Here is a 22587-nt window from a genome sequence, read left to right on the forward strand (position 1 = left end):
TCTTCTGTGTTAGGTTAATTAATTATGTGGCCGAGCATGAGCATGCATTGTAGCCAGAACAGTGACCATAGACGGTAGTAGTACGTAGTAGTGGGTAGACCATCTGATGATGCTACAGCAGCCGATTTTTAGTAATTGGTATTGATCCACTGATTTCGGTGGATCATTCAATGTGCGAGCTAGCGAATCAGATCGTCCACGCTTAATTAGACGTACTTCATCAGCGCCGCGTTGTAACTTAAAGGTCGAGCTGATCTTTCATTACTAGGTCCTGCTATAAGTTAATTTAGCAAATGTGCACTTCTTTTGAGTTTTGACGCTAGACAGGCTCTTGTCGTCAATAACTTCATTTACGGTCGTTGTTTCACCTTCATGTTCTTCAATTGCAGGTGGAGCAAGGAATGTGAATGGAGGCTGGTAAATGCCAGGACAAAAGCTAGCATACAAACCTTGCCCAGTTTCATTTTACAAGGAAGAATTATAATGTTTACAGCTGCCACACAAAAGCTGACTATCCTTACAAACATACAGGCGCGTGGCAAAGTTTCAACACAAATTGTAGATCCTCGGAAAACTTCGTTCAGCTCTTTGCACCGTGTATGATCGCCCGGACAAAGTCTTCACATGTAGTGTGGCCACCGGAGAACACATCTGGCAACGCACCCATGACATCGAAGGCCTCCTGCAAGTCCTCAGATGAGGTCATGTCTTCGAGCCATGAGAGCACGTCTTTGGAGAATCCTAGCATCTCCTTCATGTTCCCCAGCTTTTCTTTCATCATAATCTCCCAAGCTTCGAGGTTACCACCACTTGATCCGTCCTTCTCATCGACCTTTTGCGTGCCAGACGATTTGCCTTTCTTGAAAAATTGCTGCAGCTGCTCAATCAAACCAGTGTACACCAGCATCGGCTGGACAATGGCAAAGAGCCTCTTGCTGTCGTTTGAATCGGCGGATGAACCTTCATCTGATCGGACTGCAGAGGAAGACCTGTCGGCAGAAAGCTTGAGGGTGGATCGTCCATGCTTGTGTTGCATGTAAGCATGGTAGATGCCCCTCTGCAGGAAAGCGGGGCGGTGCTGCAGCCAACTCTCATAGGACTCAGACAGCAGAGAATTGACCATCATGAACTGTACAGTCTCCTCCGAGGAACCTGAACCACCACGAGCTCCAGATAGAGCTGAAAGTCGAACAGGAGATTCTGGAGTTGAAGGCGAAGAGGACAAGTACGAGGTAACAGCCTTGGCCATGACATGACGCTGCTGGTTGGCACTTCCATCTACAAGATGAGAAGCCATTTGGATCATGAAAGGAAGAAACCGCGAGTTGCTCTCCCTACCCCCACCTTTGCAGTCAGTGCTGAAAGAAGCGCCTGTTGCAAACCTGGCCAACATCTAGTGAAAACAAATGAAGTTTGATTAGTTTTGTATGTGCAAGAGGAATGTACAATGATTACCTATGAAGGAAAATGCCATAACAAAATGAAATTGACAGGTCCGATTTGCTGCTCTCAAGTTACCTCGTCACACCAAATAAACAAGAATTGAATGCCATCAAGTATCAACCAGTTTTGCCTCCATACAAGGCAATGGCATTTAGGCTAAAATTGGAATCATATCAGAGAATAATATGCCCTACAGCATGCATTCTATACAAAGCATAAAAGGAAGACCATAAATTACAGATATTTCAGCTTTTGTTGTCAGTAATGAAGCAAAACATGTCACTTTGATGACAAATTTATCTTTGATTTTCACGAAGACATTAGAGTTATTTTGTTAGCCAGGCATAAAGAATTTTAGAGTTTTGCTGTTGTCATAAATATGTTCCAGATGGCATCCCCCACAGTTCTCAGCAAAAAATAAAAAATAAAGCAAAAGCTCCAACGAAACATAAGAAACTAGAAAATGCACTTTGTAGGGATGTAATAATGGCAGAATGAATGAAATGGAATTTCATACAATGTATACACGAGGAAATAAGACGAAGTCACTGCCACGTACCAGAACAATGTCATATGTTAACAAGCGAAGGCGACTTCCATCTGCTCGTCCTAGAGAATTCAATTGGTCCCAATACTGGTCGAGACATCGTGTGTACTGCCCAGGAGGAACAGATGGCCCCCTCAAGGGAAAGATACAATTACACAGTGTCTCATTATTTCTCAGGGTAGCACCATCCCATTCCTTTTTAGGATTCTTCAGTGCAGCATCAGCTCTTTTAGCCTCCTGATGACATTGGTAGTGTATGATGTTGAAGTGGCTAACAGTAGTGTAAACACAGTCCCCACGGCCACTGCCTGAACTAGTTGCACCCAAGTTCACCCGTTTACTAAATGCATAGACTCCTAACATGTCAGTCGGCCTCAAAGTATACCCTTCTCTACAAACCATGCATGCTAACCCATCCTCTTCTTCTTCCACATCATCCAAGCCTTCAATTATAGGCTGAGACACAACAATACGTCTACCTCCATCAGAAGCAAATTCTTGTCGCATTCCTAGCCCCTGGTATACAAAAAGAAGGTAGCAAAACATATTAATTTGTGCACATGCAGAACAGGAGATCAAACACTTATACAAGAGTACAAGACTCTGCAAATAATGAATGAAACCATAATGGCAACAGTTACCTGGAGTAGCATTTCTCTTTTCTTGAGAGCACGGCGTCGCATTTCATCCCTTGTAGCATGTCGGAGCTCTTGAATCTTCTCTGCCAAGAAGCCATCACCATTATTTTCTTTGTTGGCAAGGGTATCCAAAAGATTTTCTGCTCTTGCACCAATTTCATTTTCACCAGGCACTCCTTCTAAAGCATGCAGCAATGGCAGAATATCTTCTTCATCGACACACTTTTGTGTAGGCAGATCACCCTTGGCGAGCCCCTTCAACATTGAGAGGATGAGTGGAATGGAAGGCAGTTTTAACCCAACTGTCCATTCTGCACTAGTCCTAAAGCTAGCCTGCCCTGCAGAAGCAAAGCTTTCCCTCAGATGTCCTACAGCTGCTTTTGTAATGCCCTTCTCTAGAATAATCTCCTTCAGCCTTTCACCGCAAGAACTTGTCTTGAGTGACTCTGAGACTCGAACAAAGTTTTCAACAGCAGACCTCTGCATTGATGCGTTTTTGCTTAAAGTTTCATCTTTTGGATTTTCCTCGTGTTGTTTCTGCAACCGGTCAAACTCACTCCAGTTCATAAGGTAGGGCTCAAAATGCAAAACAAGGGCCTCCATGGCTGCTGGCTCCCCATACGTCAAGTTAGGTAAGATCCTTGCCACCATCTCCTCGTTTCTTTGTTGCTTGTTTGATTTTTTGGCACCATCAGGAGGGCACAGCCTCTCAAGAAACATGAGAACAATTTTCTTTGCCTCCTCACCAGCACCAGTCTCCTCAGTAGTAGTTGTAAAAACACTTTGGGCAATACTTATGTCACTCTCATTAGCTTCCATTGTAAGACTTTCTACAATTAATAGAATACCCTCAGCTGGCTCCATCGCATCTACTGAGAATGCACGTCTGGCTGTCTCAAGTAGCAAACCCAATGCACCCAGGCGTAATAAAGCACATCTATTTTCACGAATTTTGCAACAATACTTCAGAAGGTTAAGGACTGAACCCAATTCTTCCTGGTTTGATCTTAACTCATCTTCGCGTAGGCTCTGAAGAAAAAAGGATTTTGAGGGCATAATTAGATTGTCAAGCCTCATTAACAATAGAAGGATTAGATCAGAAAATTCAAATATGAATCCCAACTAAACACAATATAAGCCTAAATTATAAAATTATTAGTACTTAATTGTTCTCAAATTTATAACTTAGCATGATCATATAAGACCAACTGACCACCTACGTAAAATAATATTCAAAGATATAATATTTTTTCAGAAATATCTTACAAATTATTAAAAATGTGCCTGCATAATCTGTACAGATTAATTGATCGTAACATGTTACACGGGCAACAAAAAAAAGACCGATATCTTAACATTATTACCTGAATCATGCTTAATATAATTTCAAGGCCTCCACATTCCCTTACAGCACCTGCTATAGCAAACTCAACTTCAGGATCTTGTGATTCCTCCCTTTCATCTTCTAACTCTTTAATCATAGGTTCAGTAGCTTCACCATCTAATCCCTGATATGAAAATAAACATTCTCTTTCAACACAGATAGACCAGAAAAGAGGCAGAAAATCACACAAACCACATTAGCAAAATGAGTCCCAAACACTGTCAGACAGCCTCACAATATGCTTCATCAATAAATATACGATGGGACCCTAGAATTCAGATGCACTGTGCACTAGGTATGAATAATTATGTTGGGAGAGATTTCTTTCAACAATGGAGATAATAATCCAAGGCAGCACAATTTTCTTTATAGTTGTAAAAGCTAACACAAGACGGAACAAATTTACATTCTTCGTATGTGTAAAAACTAAGAACAAATTTACTGAGTATAGTGCATTTCCGATTATAGTGTTACTTTAGGTGAGTGTTGAATAAAATATACCTAGCAGTTACTGCTATTCAATATTAATGAGTACATGCTAGGTCAATGAATCCCCTTCCTTTTATTGCACTTGAGAAGGAAAAATGACCAAAATGCCTTCCAGTAATATTTCGTGTATGCAAAACAAGGTAGAAAGAGGTGGAAGAAATATACTGTTTGTAGGGATATTTTAGGGAAGTTTACCTAGAAAAATGTGAGATGCAAAGTATATGCTGAAGGAAACTATGGTCAATAATGCCAAGTAAACACAAATAGAGGGAGTAATAATTTGTTTGTAGCCAAGGACCAGCATTAGAAACAACTAGGATGATATTGAAATTATCCAAACTACTGATGTGCAAATGAATTGAAGGCACTGAAATCGAAGTATAGTCCTCATAACTAACCTGCAATCTGTAAGTGACTGTCATTGGCGGACAATCTCTGACAGATGAAGCAGCAGCAGACAGTTGGCTAGCATTGGACAAAGAATGTTGAGTTTGACCATGGTGCTTTCTCCATACTTGCTCATAGACTTGGGAGATGCTAAGGTCAAGTGAAATTATATTCCCAGCGACCAGTAACTCCATACCATAGTCATCTTCTAAAAGACCAATCAAATCAAGTTGATGGCATATTTTATTTTTCACATCTCTCATCAGTGGGCCAATCTCAGCACTGGAGTATGGATTCCTTGTCATAGAGCCCCTAATGAACTCTTCTTGAGTATGTGCTTTGTTTAGAATTAAGAGATAAACAGGTTCTGGCTTTACTGGGCAAATTAAATTGCAGAGTTGCTCCAAAATGAACTGCAGAAAGGTCCCAGATAAGATAACAACAGAAACAAATAAATTTAAGTTTGTTGTTAGAATTGATAGAACAGAATTTAATTAATCACAATATACTATAAAACAAGAAGTTCAAGATTATACCAGAGATGTCCGTCTCTTCTTTTCCTTCACATGCTTTTGCAATCCAGAGATGCAAGCACGAATAAATTGACGTTTGTTTGCAGTACTCTCTACAAGCAAGCTATCAAGAAGGTCCTTCAAAAGCCTATTGCAGTCATTAATTAACTTTGTCTTTTGCACAACTAGCCCACGGATAACCAGAAAAGCCTCCAGCACATCAGATAATAAATTATCACTCATAAATCTGCGACATATGGGAAATTAAAGATACAATGAGAAAGAACTGCATGGGAGCGGATGTTCCACAAACCAAGAAATTAGGGTTGGACATGCAGGGTATATTAAGAGTTACCTTGCTCTAATATTGGGAATTTCAAGAAATTTGTTGAGAAGCTCAACAAGCTTGTGAAGAATGAATCCTTGTGAAATGTCAATGCTAAGGCTTCTCTCCTGTGATTCAACATTGGACACTTCTTTTGTTATCAAAGAACATAATGTGGTCAAACAACCACGAACAGTTAAGAAAAGACATGAAGCTTCTGTATCAATCATTGTCCCAAGTAACTCAAAGTACTCTGCGGCACTTTCACCAGCTGACAGTGTTCTAGGGAGTAACGACATAAGCAAGTTCAATAGTTGAAACTGTCTGGATGAGTTTGATGGGCATAACAAGCTTATGAGAGTGCATATTTCAGATCTTATTGACTGAGAACAAGAACTTAAGATCAAGTCTGAGACCCAGGAGCCCAAGGCAAATTTTGAGAAGTCACCTTTAGATGACTTTTGACATGCACGACGCTTCCACCTCAGTCCATATTTTAGAACCAGGTAGTCAGATTTTTGTGAATCATGCCGTGTTTTTGGCAGTCCTTTCACAGCTTGTGATACTTTATACTGCCTCCTCACAAAATCAAGATATGATGCACCGTTCTCCCATTCTGAATAGCTGAGAAGTGAAATATCCTGTCGTCTTCGACTTCCATCTGGAATCTTTCCTGATAACTCAGACTGAGTCTTGGAAGTGGACAGATTAGTTACTGAATGGCCAACTGTATCATCATTCTTTGCCTGCATCAAGCTAGATTTTCCCATACCAGGCTCTTTTTCCCCAGAATCAGATTTTGGAGGAGTACAAGCCTGAGAAATGATTCTCAAACAAGGGAGAATAATATGCTCTGAAATTGCAGGATGCTTTGCTCCAACTTTAATAGAAGAAAACAACAACTGAAAAGCAACACGAAGCCTTGCCTCCCAAAACTCATCCACAAGGGCACATGTCTCTGAAAGTAGAAGTAACTCTTCTCGTGTAGATTGTGAAATATCCATGGAGCGATGGTGCTCAAGACAATACATCACCTTCTTCTGAATCAGGTTATTCAGTTCCTGCACTGCATCTGCATCACCTTCAGAGAAGGAAGAAAGCACAGCTCTTGCAAGAGTGCGTGCAGTTCTAGGGCCCTGATGAATGTTGTTTTCAAATAATTCTGACAGAATGCCAGCACTAACAAGTTGCTTCCTGCAGGTTGCATGCTTGGACAGAACTTGTAATAACTCCAAGCATTGAGTTACAAACGTGGTACTACAGCCATAGCAACTACTTGGAGACCTTGGTATTGAACAAGCCGGTAATGCATCTGTATCATTAGAATTCTTCTGGTGCAGATATGTCATTAGAACACGGCGCAGTCCTTGTAATGTCTGAACACTCTTGCTCACTGAATCAAAAGCTGCTTTGCACTTTTCACCATACAAAACACCAAGAAGTGCAATTTTGCGATTTACTTTGCCTGTAGGCCCAGGGAGAGACACCATCATCTGCTGGACAGCATCTTTCTGTTGTGAATCAATCTCCTGCTCACCTATGCTTGATACAAGTTTAATGAGAGGCTTCTTAAATCCCATCAGCTGCTGATATCGCCTGTGAGCATTTTCTGATTCTGACTCAATTGCTGCCAATCCTTTCCTCATATCATCATCATTTTCCATGTTATCGAATGAGAAACTTGGTTTTGCCATGAAATGGAATTCAAAACGACCATATTTACTGTATCCACACTCATTGCAGAGGAAAGAATCAAGGTTTTCATAGTTAATATTTCTGCATTGTCTACATTGGTATGCATTTTCATGACAATTGCTACAGATGCCATGCTTATCAGTTACAGACCTGCTACACCGAGGACACTGCAATGACTCAAGGGAAGATGCTTGAAGATTTTCATAAAATGAATCAAGCTCAATCATGAAATTGCATGCTGTGATTGGAATGGGGAACTCAACCTTCAATTCTGTCTGATTAAATGTAAGATGGCAGCTTTTAGCACGCTTCCAGAGAGACCAATTATTCTTCAGTTCTGACAAATCTGTTACCGGCCTGTTGTTGTAATATAGGTTAAGTACTTTCACTGACTTTGACTTGCGAGCATCATAAACATTCATTGTCACCGACTGTATAGTAAAGCTTCCAGTACATTTCACTATTATCCTATTGTCAGTGAATTTGGTCTCAGACTTCAAACTTTCAAGCTTCATTCTCGAATATGGAACATCTGGGCAGCTGCAGGTAACACAAGGCTCACTTTCCAAGTAATAGCCATCAAACTCCACTAAGCAACTCAGTGTATTGTATATACGGGAATTCGGATGATTTGCCAATAGCTCATTTTGAGAATGAAGTGTGTCGAAAATGCAGCTTACTACATCAGATGTTAAACATTTATTCAGAAGTTCAGTGTCACTTTGCTTTGCAGTAGAATCATTAGCTTTTCCTAGTAAACATGTCATGAGATCAGTGTACTCAATGATGTTCTGTCCATACATGGGTAGATACTTGACCTTCTGCAGTAGAGTTGTTAACATGTTCTCCTTAAATGAGCTCTTTGCATGGTACCACAGTCCAAATAGAACACTTTTGGCCTCATGGCGCACACTCGTTGAGTTCCATTCCAACAAGAATGTATCAACAAAACGTTTCAAGACATCACCATCCTTACCAGTAAACACTACCACAGCCTGCTCCATGTCCATGCAGGATTTTTCTGAGGAGCCTTCAGAGCTATCGTCACCTTTCCGCTTCTTTTTTGAATCTGATGACTGTGAACCAGTCCTTGTGGAACTTCCAATATCTCCACTCTCTGTTTTCTGTGCATTATGGTTAGCATCTTTTCCTGAATAGAATGCTAGATTTAAAAGCTTGAGAGTCTGAACGATACATTCTTCACTGAAATAGTAGAAGTTATCCATTAAAAAAGGAAGAAGATCTGTGTGCTTCAAGCAAAATTTTTGCCAATTTCTTGGCCTTGATGCAGCCACATCACAAAGAGTAGACAAACATTTTATAAGCTTAACACTTCTCTCATAGGGCACAGGATTTCGAAAACCTCCAGACTTATTAATGATTTTATGAAGTTTCTTGACTTCATGTGAATATTGCCATGAATCCCTGACACTGTAATAATGAGTCTTGCTGCCACACAGATGAAGAAATAGCCTCCTTGCATACCTCCGAACAAACGTTGTATGAGCATTGCTGATATAACTACAAAGAACATCTTGGTATCCATCTAACTTTAGATCCTTGGTGTTGGGAACCTTGCAACTTTTATCCTTATCAGCTGATTTTTCCTTTTCTGGTCGAACCATGCTATATACAAGCCTAAATGTATTCTCCAACAACAATTTGTAGTAGTCCATGAAAAGATCAGTGGGATGGGACTTGGCATATGAATCTGAGAAAAAGGGAGAGAAGTTTCCCGCTGGTAACTCTCTCCGTACTGTCAATAGGGATCCACAGCCTGAACTAGAAGAGCCACCTTCACCATTTATGGATGATGACTTGAAAACATGAACAAGTTGTTGCAGTATATCCATCAAATAGTTCAGAAAGGATTGCTGCCTGAGGGCAGAACAAGCACGAATTAACTGGGAAGCAAACTCATTTTTATCATGGTCATCATTGGAGGATTGAAGAGTCGTGGTTGATACTTGGACATGAACAGGACCTTTTTCTGTCAAATCAGAGCTCCCACCTGACTTCGAATGAGAGCCATCAGTCCCAGGCTGATGCCAGTTACGGAACATAAGTGTGAAAAACATGAAAACAAGGATAGATACTTCTCCGAAAGAACAACGTGTTTTCGCAGGAAATGGTTTACTTATATTGATTTCATCTATAAGCCACTTCACAAACTTTTCTAAATCCAAATTTTCAGGTTTTGTGCTATCCATGAAAGGTCCGCCAACTGCAGATGAAAGTCTGTAAAACAGCTGCATTATAGGTATAGCTCGAGTGCCAGCAGTGGTCTCCATCCAGCCACTAAGCTCTTCAATTAAACGACTAAGTAGCAAAGAGTTAATGGCCCGTTTTGATGCAGAAATTGATACTGTCCTTTGTTCGGTCATGGAACCATGGAAATCTACAGACTCACTTGCATCCAGTACATGAATTGACGATGGTGAGGTCTGGATAGTTCTATCAGCAGGAGCTTGAAGGACACTGGAATCTGTTAGTTCATCAACAGAGAAATGAATTTCATTTCCTTCTCCCCCAAATGTATCAAGCTCAATTGGTATTGCTGACATGGGATGATCTCTTGAATGTGGTGCAGGTAGACGATCTGCATCAAGTATCTCATAGCATGTTTCACACAAGTCAAAGTCTGGACATATGTTGCAGTGCCACCTTCGCCTAAGTATTGGAACAGTGGAACAACCATCACAACAATATTGCACTGAGGATGTGGCAGGATCTTCTTCAATCATGACCTGAGCATTTCCAGTGGCTGAATTTGAAGCAGCACTTGCTTTTGCATGATTGTCAGGAGCATCATCATTAGCAATCATTGTCTGCTTTGGGAAAGGGACTTGGAGAAATCGTGATGAAATAGCCAAACTGCAAAGGCCAGCCAAAAAAAGAACATTGGAAAATGCATGAGTGCTTATAAGACTGAGACAATACTAGAATATGTCAAAAATCCTGCATAGGCAATACAAAACAGACCACCTGCTTGAAGTCTGGACTGCTTCATATGGCGCAAATAGTAACTTCTTCAATAAAGCAACTGCAGGTGCTACTGAGACTCCAGATTTTTCATTTGAATGTAAGGCCAAGCATTCAGCATAGCTATAAATAAATTCCACACAGGGTACAACTAGGCTATTTATCCTTTGCGTATCTGGCCTGTCTAAATCCAAAATACCCCAGAAAACTTGCATAAGACCATCAACTAGTTCAGTGCCTGCATAAGGATATATTAGTGTTTAGAATTTAGCAAATATGCCAATTCTACCAGCCATATGTTGATACAGCAATAACATTCCTAATGATAAGAAGATTGCATTCACAATGTTGTATGCATATATATTGCAATTGGAGTTGCATACATAAGTTGGCAAAGTAGCACACTCAAGCAAGATAAACCAGCAACAGTTAATTCAGTGCTTGCACATCTTGGCAGTTACATACGATTCAAACTGCTGGCATACTCGTGGATACTACCCAACAAGTCTACTTTTAAAAATCACTTACCCTAGCTTTCTTGTGACATTAAGGATAGCAACAGCTTAACCAGAACAGGAGACATACAACGGTTAACATAAAGAACACAGAGTATTGCTAGCTTGTTGCATTGAGTGATTGAAAGATATTAATATACTCCATCAAGAATTCTCTGTGCATGCACACAGGACACAACACATGACAATTTGCAGCATATAATCATTAATTACAGGACTACAGCAAATCCGTTGAGTGTATAGGTTTTTACGCGAAAGAATCAAGGGAAACTTTTCTTACTCCTAGCTGCTTTTGGCATTGAGAGAACTTACAAAAGGACTTCTTTTGTATGATTTTTAGATGTATGAAATCGATCAAATCAACAAGATCTTCAAAGATTATCAATCCCATCGCTTGCTCTTCAGCTTATTAGTCGCTGCCAAATTTTGAATTTTAAAACTTGATTTTGGAGTTGATTTTATGATTTTTTTTCCATTGTAGTTTATGTGCTTATTATAATCAGCTGTAAGCGAAACGATGGGGCTGCATAACGAATGTTTCATTTGGATTGGCAAAGATTCAGTATGACTAAATTGATTCTGCAAGACCAACATCCTATAACACTTATGATAAAGTTCATAGTTTCCAGTAAGAATGTCACTGTTTTTTTTTTTGTGTGTCTACTCCCTTTACATATAATTTTGGTCCATAACTTTTTGTTGTGTATTGGTAAAAGATTAACATTATCATAACGGAAGTAATCATGATGAATATGTCAAAGTCTCTCTCTCATGGCCAACACTGATGAAATGATGATTGTAAATAGTAGTATATGAATGGTCAAACTTTCAAAAGATTAACTAAGAATGCATAAAAAGAGTAAGAATTTCATGATTCAGATAAAGGAAATCATGACTCTTTTCTTCAACAAATGTTGGAGTGAAATTAATACCGTGGGTCTCAAGAAAAGAAGCCAAGTTTGATTTCCTGTGCACAGCAACTTTTGACACTGTGTGGATCTGGGCTATGAATTCTTTTGTAACCCAACTGGATGCAGCACCTCCAACTCCTATTCTTGAAGTAATTGATGGAAGTGATTTTATTACCCCTAGAAGGCGCATAGTATCCTTAACCTGGGAAAAAGATTAGAATAGCTTAAAAGTGTGACCACGAATAAAGTGAAAACAATAGTCCCATATAAATATTAAGAACCATATACTTGGCATACATGATAGTATATTTCCTTCTTCGGGAACACAGCCTGAAGGACACGGCATGCAGCAGAATGTAACAGAGGCTCCCTGTCACTCTGAAAGATTGTTTCCAGCAAAGATCTGCATTTTAGATTGTTAAGTTCCATGTCTGCATCGATTGTGTCCGTACAGAAACCTGGTTGGCAAAGCAGGTATATCCGTGAGAGGATCCTGAGAGCATCTGCCAGAACCTGCTCCTGGATAGGAGCAGCTTGCATCGTTTGAGCCTTTTTTCCAGACTTTCCACTAGCAGAACTACCACCTAGGACATGCGCTTCCATATCAAGTGCAGCATCCATTTTTTCTTTCCATCCAAATTCATCTTTGGCACGACCATACACTTCAATAGAATCTATCCGAGGAATAGATGAACCATCGAATGTCCGACCAACAACAATTGTGAATTCTTCGTCAGCCAGAAGTGATTCAGCAGTAGTGAACGGAATATCATACCAAGATCTCATGCCTTCATCCAGCTTAATGACTCTATGAAAAATTGTGATTTCTGAAGGGATATTGCTCGCAGATGTGTTACCCACATGGATTCGGCAACCAACCATGACAATATCAGGGTTTGGGTTTGAAATAGTCACCTACAGAAAAATAACAGAGTACAAATAAGTAATCCATTGTGAAGTACATAGTAGTACTTCCGTTTTTTCTTTATTCGACGTTGATTAGTCGTCATCTAAATAAAAATGGAGGGAGTAGTAAAACATACGCATAAGCTAGCCCCATGCAAATGCAAAATAAAAATCACAGGACACCAATGGGCTAAACAAGTCATGTAACTTTCTACCTTGAAACCAGCGGATGTCAAACTTTCTAAATAACCATCATCTGAGCTTAATCTTTGCTTGATGCTTTCAGAATCACTACTTTTGGTTGTGTCACTATTGAATTTCACATCACATGTGATACATGTCGTCTTCTCAAAAAAATCAAGTGGAAATTCTGGTTTGGTGCCAGCATAAGCTCTACTACTAAGGATACTGCTGCCCAACTTCTTTGTCTGTTCTGCAGTAAGGGTTGTTGAACTATCACTTCCATTAGGTGTATGTGAATAAATGTTAAGGCTTCCATCATCATACAAAAGAAGACAATGAGCTTTATCTTTGGATAAAGGCTTATATGCAGCAATACCAACAACTGGAGCATTTGAACCACTTGCATGTCTCATGTTATGTGCAAACAACTCGTGAGGACCCAAAGATACAGCAAGAGGAGAGTTTGATTTAAATTTTGATAGGCAAGCAAGGGCCCCACTGCCAGCTATTAGCTCTCTCCAACGGTACAGGCCTGCTGGTTTCGATTTACCGTCTTGATCATTCTCACATATGTAGGACAATTCAGTAATTGACGAGGAATCGCCATCCAAGCGCCCCATGTAAGTTGTGCCATCTTGATGAGACACAAATAGAAGCCTGTAAGTTGATGAGAAGTACAATGAGAGACCTTTGTGCATAGATACTGCATCTTTCACCAAGACTGTATCAGTCAATGTTTTCGCACCAACATCACCCGCCAAGGCAACATTCAACCTATACAAAAGGCCTCCTTCAGAAAGAACAAGAAGCACCAACTTTCCCATTGAGGAGGGAACAAGCGTGGCATCAACAATTATATCATCAGCCACAGTAAAATAATGCAATGGGCTAATGTTGTCCTGCGAGAGATCATATATCTTCACAAACTTGTTTGTTACTACCATGAGTTGTACCTGAGAACCTGGAACCCACTCCACGCGACGAATATATGCTCCTTGCAGAGCAAGTTCAATTGCAAGCCGATCAGTTACCTCACCACGGCTATTTAATGTTAGTACTTGACAATCCTCATACCCGGCAACAGATAGGTAATGTTCCACCAATGGATTGAAAATCAAATGAACAATTTCAAAGCGAACTATGTTCCTGGAGAGAGGCTTCACATTTGTTTTGTCTGCTGTAATAGGAGCTGCAGTAGGCTGTCCAATAATTTGTCCCACATCAAATATAGCTACTTTATCCCCTTCTCCAACAGCAAGCTTACCTCGAATGCTGATACTTAGCAAGGATTTAGTAAGAGACCCATTTGCAAGATGCGACTTAAGTTCCCTTGAATTTGGATAGTCTGCTTTTATCTTCAGGTCCAGCGATCCACTTTTGAAAGCTTTCTTCAGTTGAAAAATATCAGAAGCTTGTGACATGGGCATTTCACCTCCTAAAAATACTTTCCTGTCCTTCAAAAGATTCAGCTCTCTTTGGCTAAGTATCATTGGAAGCAACTTCTTGCAGAGTTCAAGCATTCGAACTTCAACATCAAGATTTTTAAGAAATACAGGAAGCTCATCACTGAAGCCTTTCGGCACAGATAGCTTGATACAATTCTCAGCTTCAGTTGAGATGTCATCTTCAAAATCAGAACCACTGTCTGCAACAGGCTCCACATCCTCATGATAAGGCAATATTGGCTGGAAACTGCTCGTGACAGGAGGAGATACACTAGAGGTACCAGTAAATTTCCGAGGTTTCAAGCACTGACAGCTGCTTCCCCTCACACCACCAGCTCCACAATCACAGAAGAAACGGCTTGACCGAGAATAAACAACACGATGCCCTCGATGGCACACCTTGGCACAGACAGAACAGCAACCCTTGGAAACAGTCAAATCACATGTATAGCAGAAGTACCAATGCTGTTCCATGAAATTGCTACCACTGGATGTAAATGTGCACACTTTGGTTGCAAGAGCTCTTTCACTGTTTCCATCCTCTTCCTCATCTCTATCAATACTGACCAATTCCCCATCAGATGTTCCATCATCTTCATCTTCCTCGCCGGAGCTAGCATCACAATCAACAGTGGAATTACTTTCTTGATTGGTGCGAAGAACAAGACTGTCTGAATTCTTCAGTTGCTTTGGGATAAGAGATCCTGAACCAAAACTGTTCCCAGAACTTTTAGAAGAAAGCCTCTTAAGTGCACTTCTGTTTGATCCAGCATCACCAAACACTGACTCCACGCAAGTAAACAGAAACTTCAAAGTATGAAGCAAACCCTCATTACCAACCATGTTCTCCATCAGTTTCAGCGTTTTTTCAAAGAGCTCTTTGAAATGTGATTCATCAGTTGAGAGTTGAGCAATAAAATGGAAATGTGCTTTAACAATCTGAAGGTCACATGACATGAATGCTTTATCAAGTAATAAAAGCATTGAGTCAAAGAGGTGATGCTGAAGCTCTTTGGCAAGTGTCTCAGATGAAGGGCAGGTAAGGCGCATAAGAAAATCCATTGTCAATTCTCTTAGGGCTGTAGGACCTGATGTAGTACTATTGGTGCTTTCAATCTTCATAGAATGACCCAATGTTCGAAATTCTAGCCAAGAAGAAAAGCAGGACACGTCCATTCCAATAAATTTGTGTTGCAATTTCTGCTTAAGATCGGGACAAAGACCATCACCTAGAATATCAGTAAACAAGTTAAGAATCTTCAAATTAACCTGCTCAGACTGGCATTTGTCCAGTACATCAATAAAAACGGACATATCAGCCTGCTCAAGAGCAAAAAGACTGTTTGCTCCTTCAGGTGCTCCTTCTGCTTCACCAAGAAAGAATTTGAACACATTTGTTTTAGATCGGAGGTCTTCCACTAGATCAACAATGGTAAAAACTATAATTTCTTTCACCTCATTATCCATGATTTCTTTCGAGTTGATGTCTGCCAGGTACCCTTCTAACTGCTTAAGAACAAACAAGTCGCTATATCCAGCCAGATCATCATTCTGGTCAATTAGAGACATAAATATAGAATCACACAGCTTGTGAATGGATGTGAACATTCTATCTGACTTTATAGTCATTATCATACTAAGTAGTTTGGAAATAACACCCACATCAACTAGATCTCTGTCATTGGGCTGCATGATCTTTATACATCCATTGAGCATGTAAATGATCTCATTTATCACCAGAACACAAGAAAGGATAGCACTGTTATTGGAGGCAGAGTTCACTGGAAATCCATGTAACAAACACTTCAAGAGAAAGTATTCTTTCCGCCCATCACCCAATTTCGTAGCAACTCGATCTATCCTTGATGAAAGGTCACATATAGGCTCCAGCATTCTAATGTTTGAACCAACTTTCTCAAAGAGAAGAGGATGCTTGGATTTGTCAAATGCAGAATGTTTAAGCAGCCAGGAAGGATAACAATGATCCTCACAAACCCTCCCTTTCTCAACAAATGAGATATATGCTTCCTTAAAAGCATGAAGATAAGTCTCCAACAGAGATGACAAAACATGTAAACAATGTCCACTATTTTCACTTATGAATGTAAGCAAACTCTTCCCAAATATCTCTGCATCTTGGACCACCTGCTTTCCCTGCAAATCAACATCAGGTTTCCCACTTGTTTGGTGCCCCCAAAAACCAGTATTAATTAGAGACAGAATAAGAGAAAGCCATGCTCCTTTCCTGAGGAAATCCCAACTTTCTAGAACACTTGGACCACAGAGAATCTCAGACTGCAACAACTTCAGGAATCCAAAAATTACAGAAGGCAGATTGGCGTCCAAAAGTGATGAAGCATCATCACTTACACTGAGAGCAAACGAAATGAAAAAGTTTACATCAGCGAAGTCAGGATTCAACAGACCTTCATATCCACCGCTGTAACCTATACCAGAGAGAGTGCTCCAGCAAATCAAAAATAAATATCTCTCCGCAATGAGATCCTCAGCCACTTCAGCTTTCCTGCCCTTCCAAACACCAAGAATTTCAGAAATGTTTGAGCCCAAATTAGCGAAGTTCAAACCCAAAGCTTCTAGAGCAGACTTGTCAAAGTAGATTTCAGCATGAGCTGGAGTCACATCAATCAATTGAGGGAACAAACTACTAGTTGAAGCATACTCCTTGACAGTATCAGCAAAAATGCCCTCCACAACTTCAGCTGTGAAGGATGGCAAGTAATCATTCATGGAGCGTGACTGACCTTCTTTCAACAAAATATCCCTCATTCTGGATCTTAACCTCATAAGCAACCATGACGGATGTGTTACCGGATACAACAACATATGCCGCAAGACAAGCAGGAGTCTTGACAGGAGTAAAGCCCATCTTGTGAGTCCAGATGCATTTACTCCAAGTGGAGGCTGTCTCATTTTCTCTAGGGAGGAAAGTACAATATTGATCAAATCAGCCTTTTCTGGCCCAGTGGTTGAATGGAATGCCACCAAAAGAATTTCTAGATGGAAGGCACAAGGAAGAATTCTGCAGAAATTATTCAAATCTAATGAGCTGGATGATTTATCATTTGCTTTCTCCAAAAGATAACCAACATACTGAACAAAAACTTTTCTTCCAAGATTATATATTGAACTTGCCCCAGAGATGATAGCACGTGCCACTAGAGCAAGCGTATAATTGTTGTAAGTATACATCCCATTCTCAGCATTAAACACTTTATCCACAAGATCCTCTCTTAAAGATGCCGGGCATTCATGGGAAATAAGGAACATCTGTAGAAGTTCAAAACAGGCTGTGTTGATATGCAATGAGTTAACCTCAGAAAGAGATGTTGTAGCAATGCTTTCATCAGAGCAAAAGGCTGGACATTGAAGTATTGACAGAAACTGTTCCAAATGATTGCTGTGGAACTTCCTGCAAGCATCCACATATATAGCAGTGCACCATTCAGGGGAGAAGATGGACATCTTCATAAAGCATATCAAATCAGCAGCTAATTGAATAGGGCCATGCTGGCTGCTCGAAGGGCCACTCCCTAGAGAAATTGGCTGTTCAACACTGTCAGCTACTCCTGTAGAGCGGGCTTCAGCAAATAGATTACCAAAAAGTGCTTCTTCCTCATGACTAGCCACAGACTCCAACTCTGAAAGAGTAACTTGCTTTGTGCAACTCATCTGCGGCTTCTCAAGTAGAGGCATTGATTTTACTCCTTCTTCATGGAGGAAAAAGATGAGATGTACCAAATCATCCAACCATTGCTCTACTGAAGGGAAGATTAATTGCAGATACTCCTCAGATGTGTATTTCTTCAGCAATGGCACTTTCTTTGAACGAGCATGGCAAGACAAACCATCTGTCTCGGAATTGCATGAATAACCTAGAACATCTTTGCCAGGTCTGTCCCTGTCAACACGACTTGTCCAACGTTTGGTATCATTGAGAAGTTTAAGCACATATTGAACAATGTGGGGTGAGTAAACTAAAGGGGGCATCAAGCAAGCAGCAGATCTGTCATATTTCCATTTTTCTGGGCTGAAAATTTCCAACAGGGAAGCAAGTATGCATACTTGTACTGTACAACAAATATCACTGTTGCAGAAGATAATATGAATTAGCTGCAGAAATTCGTCAAGTATTTGCAGCAACACAGTTCCAACACCATCTCCAGAAAACACTCTGTCATGGTTAGCGAACTTGAACTTAAGTTTAAACAAGACTGGCAGACTATCAGTACATCTTGCTACTGAACAAAGCATCATCGCATCAGAAGCATCACAAGGAAATTCCATAGCCAAACCATGTACTAACTTCAAAATTCTTTGGCCAAAAGACAACCTCATATTAAAGTTGGTATCTTCTATCACATCCAAAGCTGGAGACTGGCAAAGCTTCTGAACCAATGTAAGAAGGAGTGGTATGCAATGTAGGTGAACAACTGCAAAATGTTGTGCTATTGACACCATGCCGTTTGGGGATGCTGTGTGTGATGATTCAGTATTCTCTGCAATAACATAATCTTGCTGTAAACATTCAGGTGATAACGTCAAACGAAACCGTTGCAGATCATCTCCACTATTTGAGCAATTGAAGCCTGGTTGTGCCATCAAAAAACAATCAGCAAATAAAGCACCAACATTCCATAAACCTTGAATTGCATTTTAAAGGACAAGTTTCCAAGAGTTCACCTTTTAAATAGCAGAAATACTTCTCTTGTGGGCTGATACGCTCAGAATCAACTTGGACAGACGACCACTGCTCAATAACATCATTTACGACACTGGGTTCCAATGAGTAAACCTTGCTGGGAGTCCCTCTAAGCAGCACGCATTCCATGAAATAGGCAACCTCATTCTGAAAAGATGAAAAACATAATAAAAATAATAATAATGCTACGTTAGAGAACTTAAGAAACTCCCCAAAAATGCAGACTGAAGTAAAAGGAACATGATCAGCATGGTGATATTAACATCATATTGCAAAAGGTAACAACAAAGTGATCTGTTTTAGGTCAACATGATCATTTCCCAAAAAATAAATCAAGCATAAAGAACTTACCAGTAACCCATAGTCTTCACATGCATATGATGATTTTTCGAGATACAATAGACAGAATTCCAAAGACCTCTCCACAATCTCCACAACCGTTGACTCCACTTGCTCCACTGAACAAAACATGCAAAGGTAACATAGAAGGTGATATTAAAACCTTGCAGGTTGCTAGACATTCGTTTATTGAGGACATGATAGACATGTCATGGTGACTCTTTCAAGGTGTTCCTAACGGTTAATAAAAAGCACATAGACAGTGAAATGCAGGGGATATGAGAAATGCTTTAGTCAATGAGAAAATGACTACAAAAGGATTATTGCCGCATTTTTTTAGTACTAACATCATAAGTGACTTGAAGCTACAGTACTTTCAATGGGAACCATAATACCATATGATCTGCATAAGTGACTCATAGCTTTGGATAGAAAGACATTCTGCTAAATATAAAGCACAAAAAGAAAAGAACGATGTAAACTAGAATCAGAAGCAGCAATGTATTTACTCTAAGGCACCAACTATAGATCCACGCTTAAAAGAGACAAAGATATACCTAAAACAAAAGTGTAACGCCCCTCAATAAAGGATGGTGGTACACTCAACTCAACTACAGTGCTGACTTCACATTTCATATTATTTTCGAAACCAAATGGAATGGATGGATCAGAAGTGGAAACTGGTAATTGATTGTTTTTGCGCATTCATGGAAGCAATATATCAAAAGACAAATTTTGTAATGAATGTTCAGAAACCTTAAAGCTGTCAAGAAAAATTACAACTACTAACCAAAGTCAATAAAAAATCTGCTGGTCATAGCAATAACCAATTTTATTGGCAAAAAGTTTCCGATGTTGGCAAGTTTATTCTCAAATGCAAACACCTTAATCCTAATTTGAACATGGAACAGGGAAAGTAAAATTACCAACATCACAAGTAAAAATATCCAATCTCTAGATAATTCCCACTGATTGCTAGTCATCTTATCAGGCAATTCAGAACCAAGCTCAGCTAGTCTAAAGCTAGTTACTACAAATAAGAAAACTGGATTTCATACATCCCTAGGCATAGCAAAATGTGTTGCATCACTAGGCATAGAAAAATAAGTAAAACAAACCTGTACAATGCATGCATGTGCATACCAAAAGTATCTAAAACGCAATTATAGAACTTATACGAGTAAATAGATTGTAGATAAATATTAACAAGATGCACACACTGGTGATCATTCGTGACCTTGCAGCACCTGTAGTACTCGTGCTAATGCAACACAATTTCACAATGTGTGTGACTATAATGAGGCACGAGAAAGGCAATTGGAGAAGAGTAAAGAAGTGGATAGAGAATGCACAAAAAATGAACGGTGTTGGGCTTCCTGACAAAACATGAAAGCGCTGCTGCATCAAGAAAATATATATCAAACAAAGGGCCTCAAGAAAATATATCAAACAAAGGGGATCAAATGCCCTATTAGATAATCTCCGGAGATAGCATACAACCAAGCAAAGAGAGGAAGGGATACAACAATTCAAGTTGGCAAAGTTGATCACCAAACAAGATATAAAACACATAAAACCAAATACTAATACTAATAATAAAAGATAAAAGGGGAGATAACTAGGTCGGTTGTTGTAATCAACAAGAACAACTGGTCGTGATTTCACAGGACCAACTCTCAAAACCAAGCGAACCCTGCTTCCTAAGAAAAAGTACTACAAACAGCATCAAAACCAAGCCAACAAGGCAGTACCAGCAGGAGCGCATCTCATGAGCACCAAGCTTTTACAGCTGCAAGATCAGAGCCTAAATCCAAAACCCTCACCGGCAACGACCAAAGCATCCAAAACGGGAGGGAGCAGCGAGCCAGCCAGAGCTAGGTCGGGATCGCGGGGGTGGAGGGGGGTGGGAACACTCTACCTGAGGCGGAGAGGACCGCGGAGACGACGGCGCGCGCGGCGGCGAGGACGGCGCGCGCGCGGGCCGGGTCGGCCGGCGGGCCCGCGGCGAGCGCCCCCGCGAGGGCCTCGAGCCCCGCCCGCGCCGCGGGCCCGCGGAGGCGGCGCGCGGGCGGGTCCCGGTCCCCCGCCGCGGCGGCGGGCGGATGGAGGAGGAGGTCGAGCAGCGCCGAGATCTCCGCCGCCATACCGCGGAGACGGGGATCTCCGATCGGCGGCGGAGCCCTAGAGAGACAGCGTGTCCGGATCGATCGCCCGCGGGGAGCAAGGGTTTTACTTACACTCCTCCTCCAGGTGTTTGTTCTAGAGAGAGAAAGAAGAGAGAGAAAGAGAGAGAGGAGAGATGGGCGTGGGGAGGAAGAAAGGCGAGCGACGATGATGACGAAGGGCCTCGTCGCCTCCACCGGGGTTGGGGTTAAAGTATTTTCTTTATTTCTTTTCCCAACGGTAAGATTTCTTCTTTAATAATTCTAAAGAAAAGGCGGTGCTTGATTTTTCCTGTTAGACTGTATACTGTATAGTATATAGTACGTATTTTGTAAGTCGGTTGTGATGATATTTTTCTGTGTTTTTCACTATAGCCCTTGCGAGATATCTGGGTCCCATTCATTGGATGCTCAACTTTTTTTTCTATATTTGATGATGGAGTATCAAACAAAATTGTGATTCTCTTTTGAGAGTGAGATGGTAGAATGTTGTTTATTTTAAAATTCTGAAAATAACTATGCTACTCAAAAGAGAATAATAAGTCTTCAGCTAGATGTGCAAATTTTAAACAAAATGGTTCAAACGTTGGATAAGATTTGTAAAATATAAGTGTGTTTTACACAATTTATTACTCAACGTTTTTCAAACTTCTAATAGTGGGGAACCTATTACATTTAGGCACTGTTTACTTCGCGAAAAGAAAATTTTTAGATATCACATCGAACGTTTGACCGGATGTCGGAAAAAGTTTTCGGACACGGATGAAAAAAACTAATTTCATAACTCGCCTGGAAACCGTGAGACAAATTTATTAAGCCCAATTAATCATTCATTAGCATATGTGGGTTACTGTAGCACTTATGACTAATCATGGACTAATTAGGCTCTAAAGATTCGTCTCGCGATTTCCATGCAAACTGTGCAAGTAATTTTTTTTATCTATGTTTAATGCTCTGTGCATGTATTCAAAGATTCGATGTGATGTTTTTGGAAAAATAAATTA

The 22587-nt window shown here is 40.4% G+C and overlaps 1 protein-coding gene across 1 annotated transcript; it reads right to left on the minus strand.

The window, feature by feature from the left end:
* Positions 1 to 326: 326 nt before the first annotated feature.
* On the minus strand, positions 327 to 21451 carry LOC127784650 (auxin transport protein BIG; the record flags this gene model as incomplete). Its single annotated transcript, XM_052311996.1, has 14 exons — positions 327 to 1393; positions 2003 to 2506; positions 2632 to 3657; positions 3993 to 4136; positions 4900 to 5301; positions 5425 to 5647; positions 5756 to 10294; positions 10406 to 10640; positions 11850 to 12030; positions 12126 to 12743; positions 12950 to 18969; positions 19064 to 19229; positions 19434 to 19540; positions 21340 to 21451. Coding segments are annotated over 14 exons (15090 nt in total), but the record flags the coding sequence as incomplete, so codon positions are not given.
* Positions 21452 to 22587: the final 1136 nt, after the last annotated feature.

Source organism: Oryza glaberrima, chromosome 9 (assembly GCF_000147395.1).
Source record: "Oryza glaberrima chromosome 9, OglaRS2, whole genome shotgun sequence".
Classification (NCBI taxonomy): domain Eukaryota; kingdom Viridiplantae; phylum Streptophyta; class Magnoliopsida; order Poales; family Poaceae; genus Oryza; species Oryza glaberrima.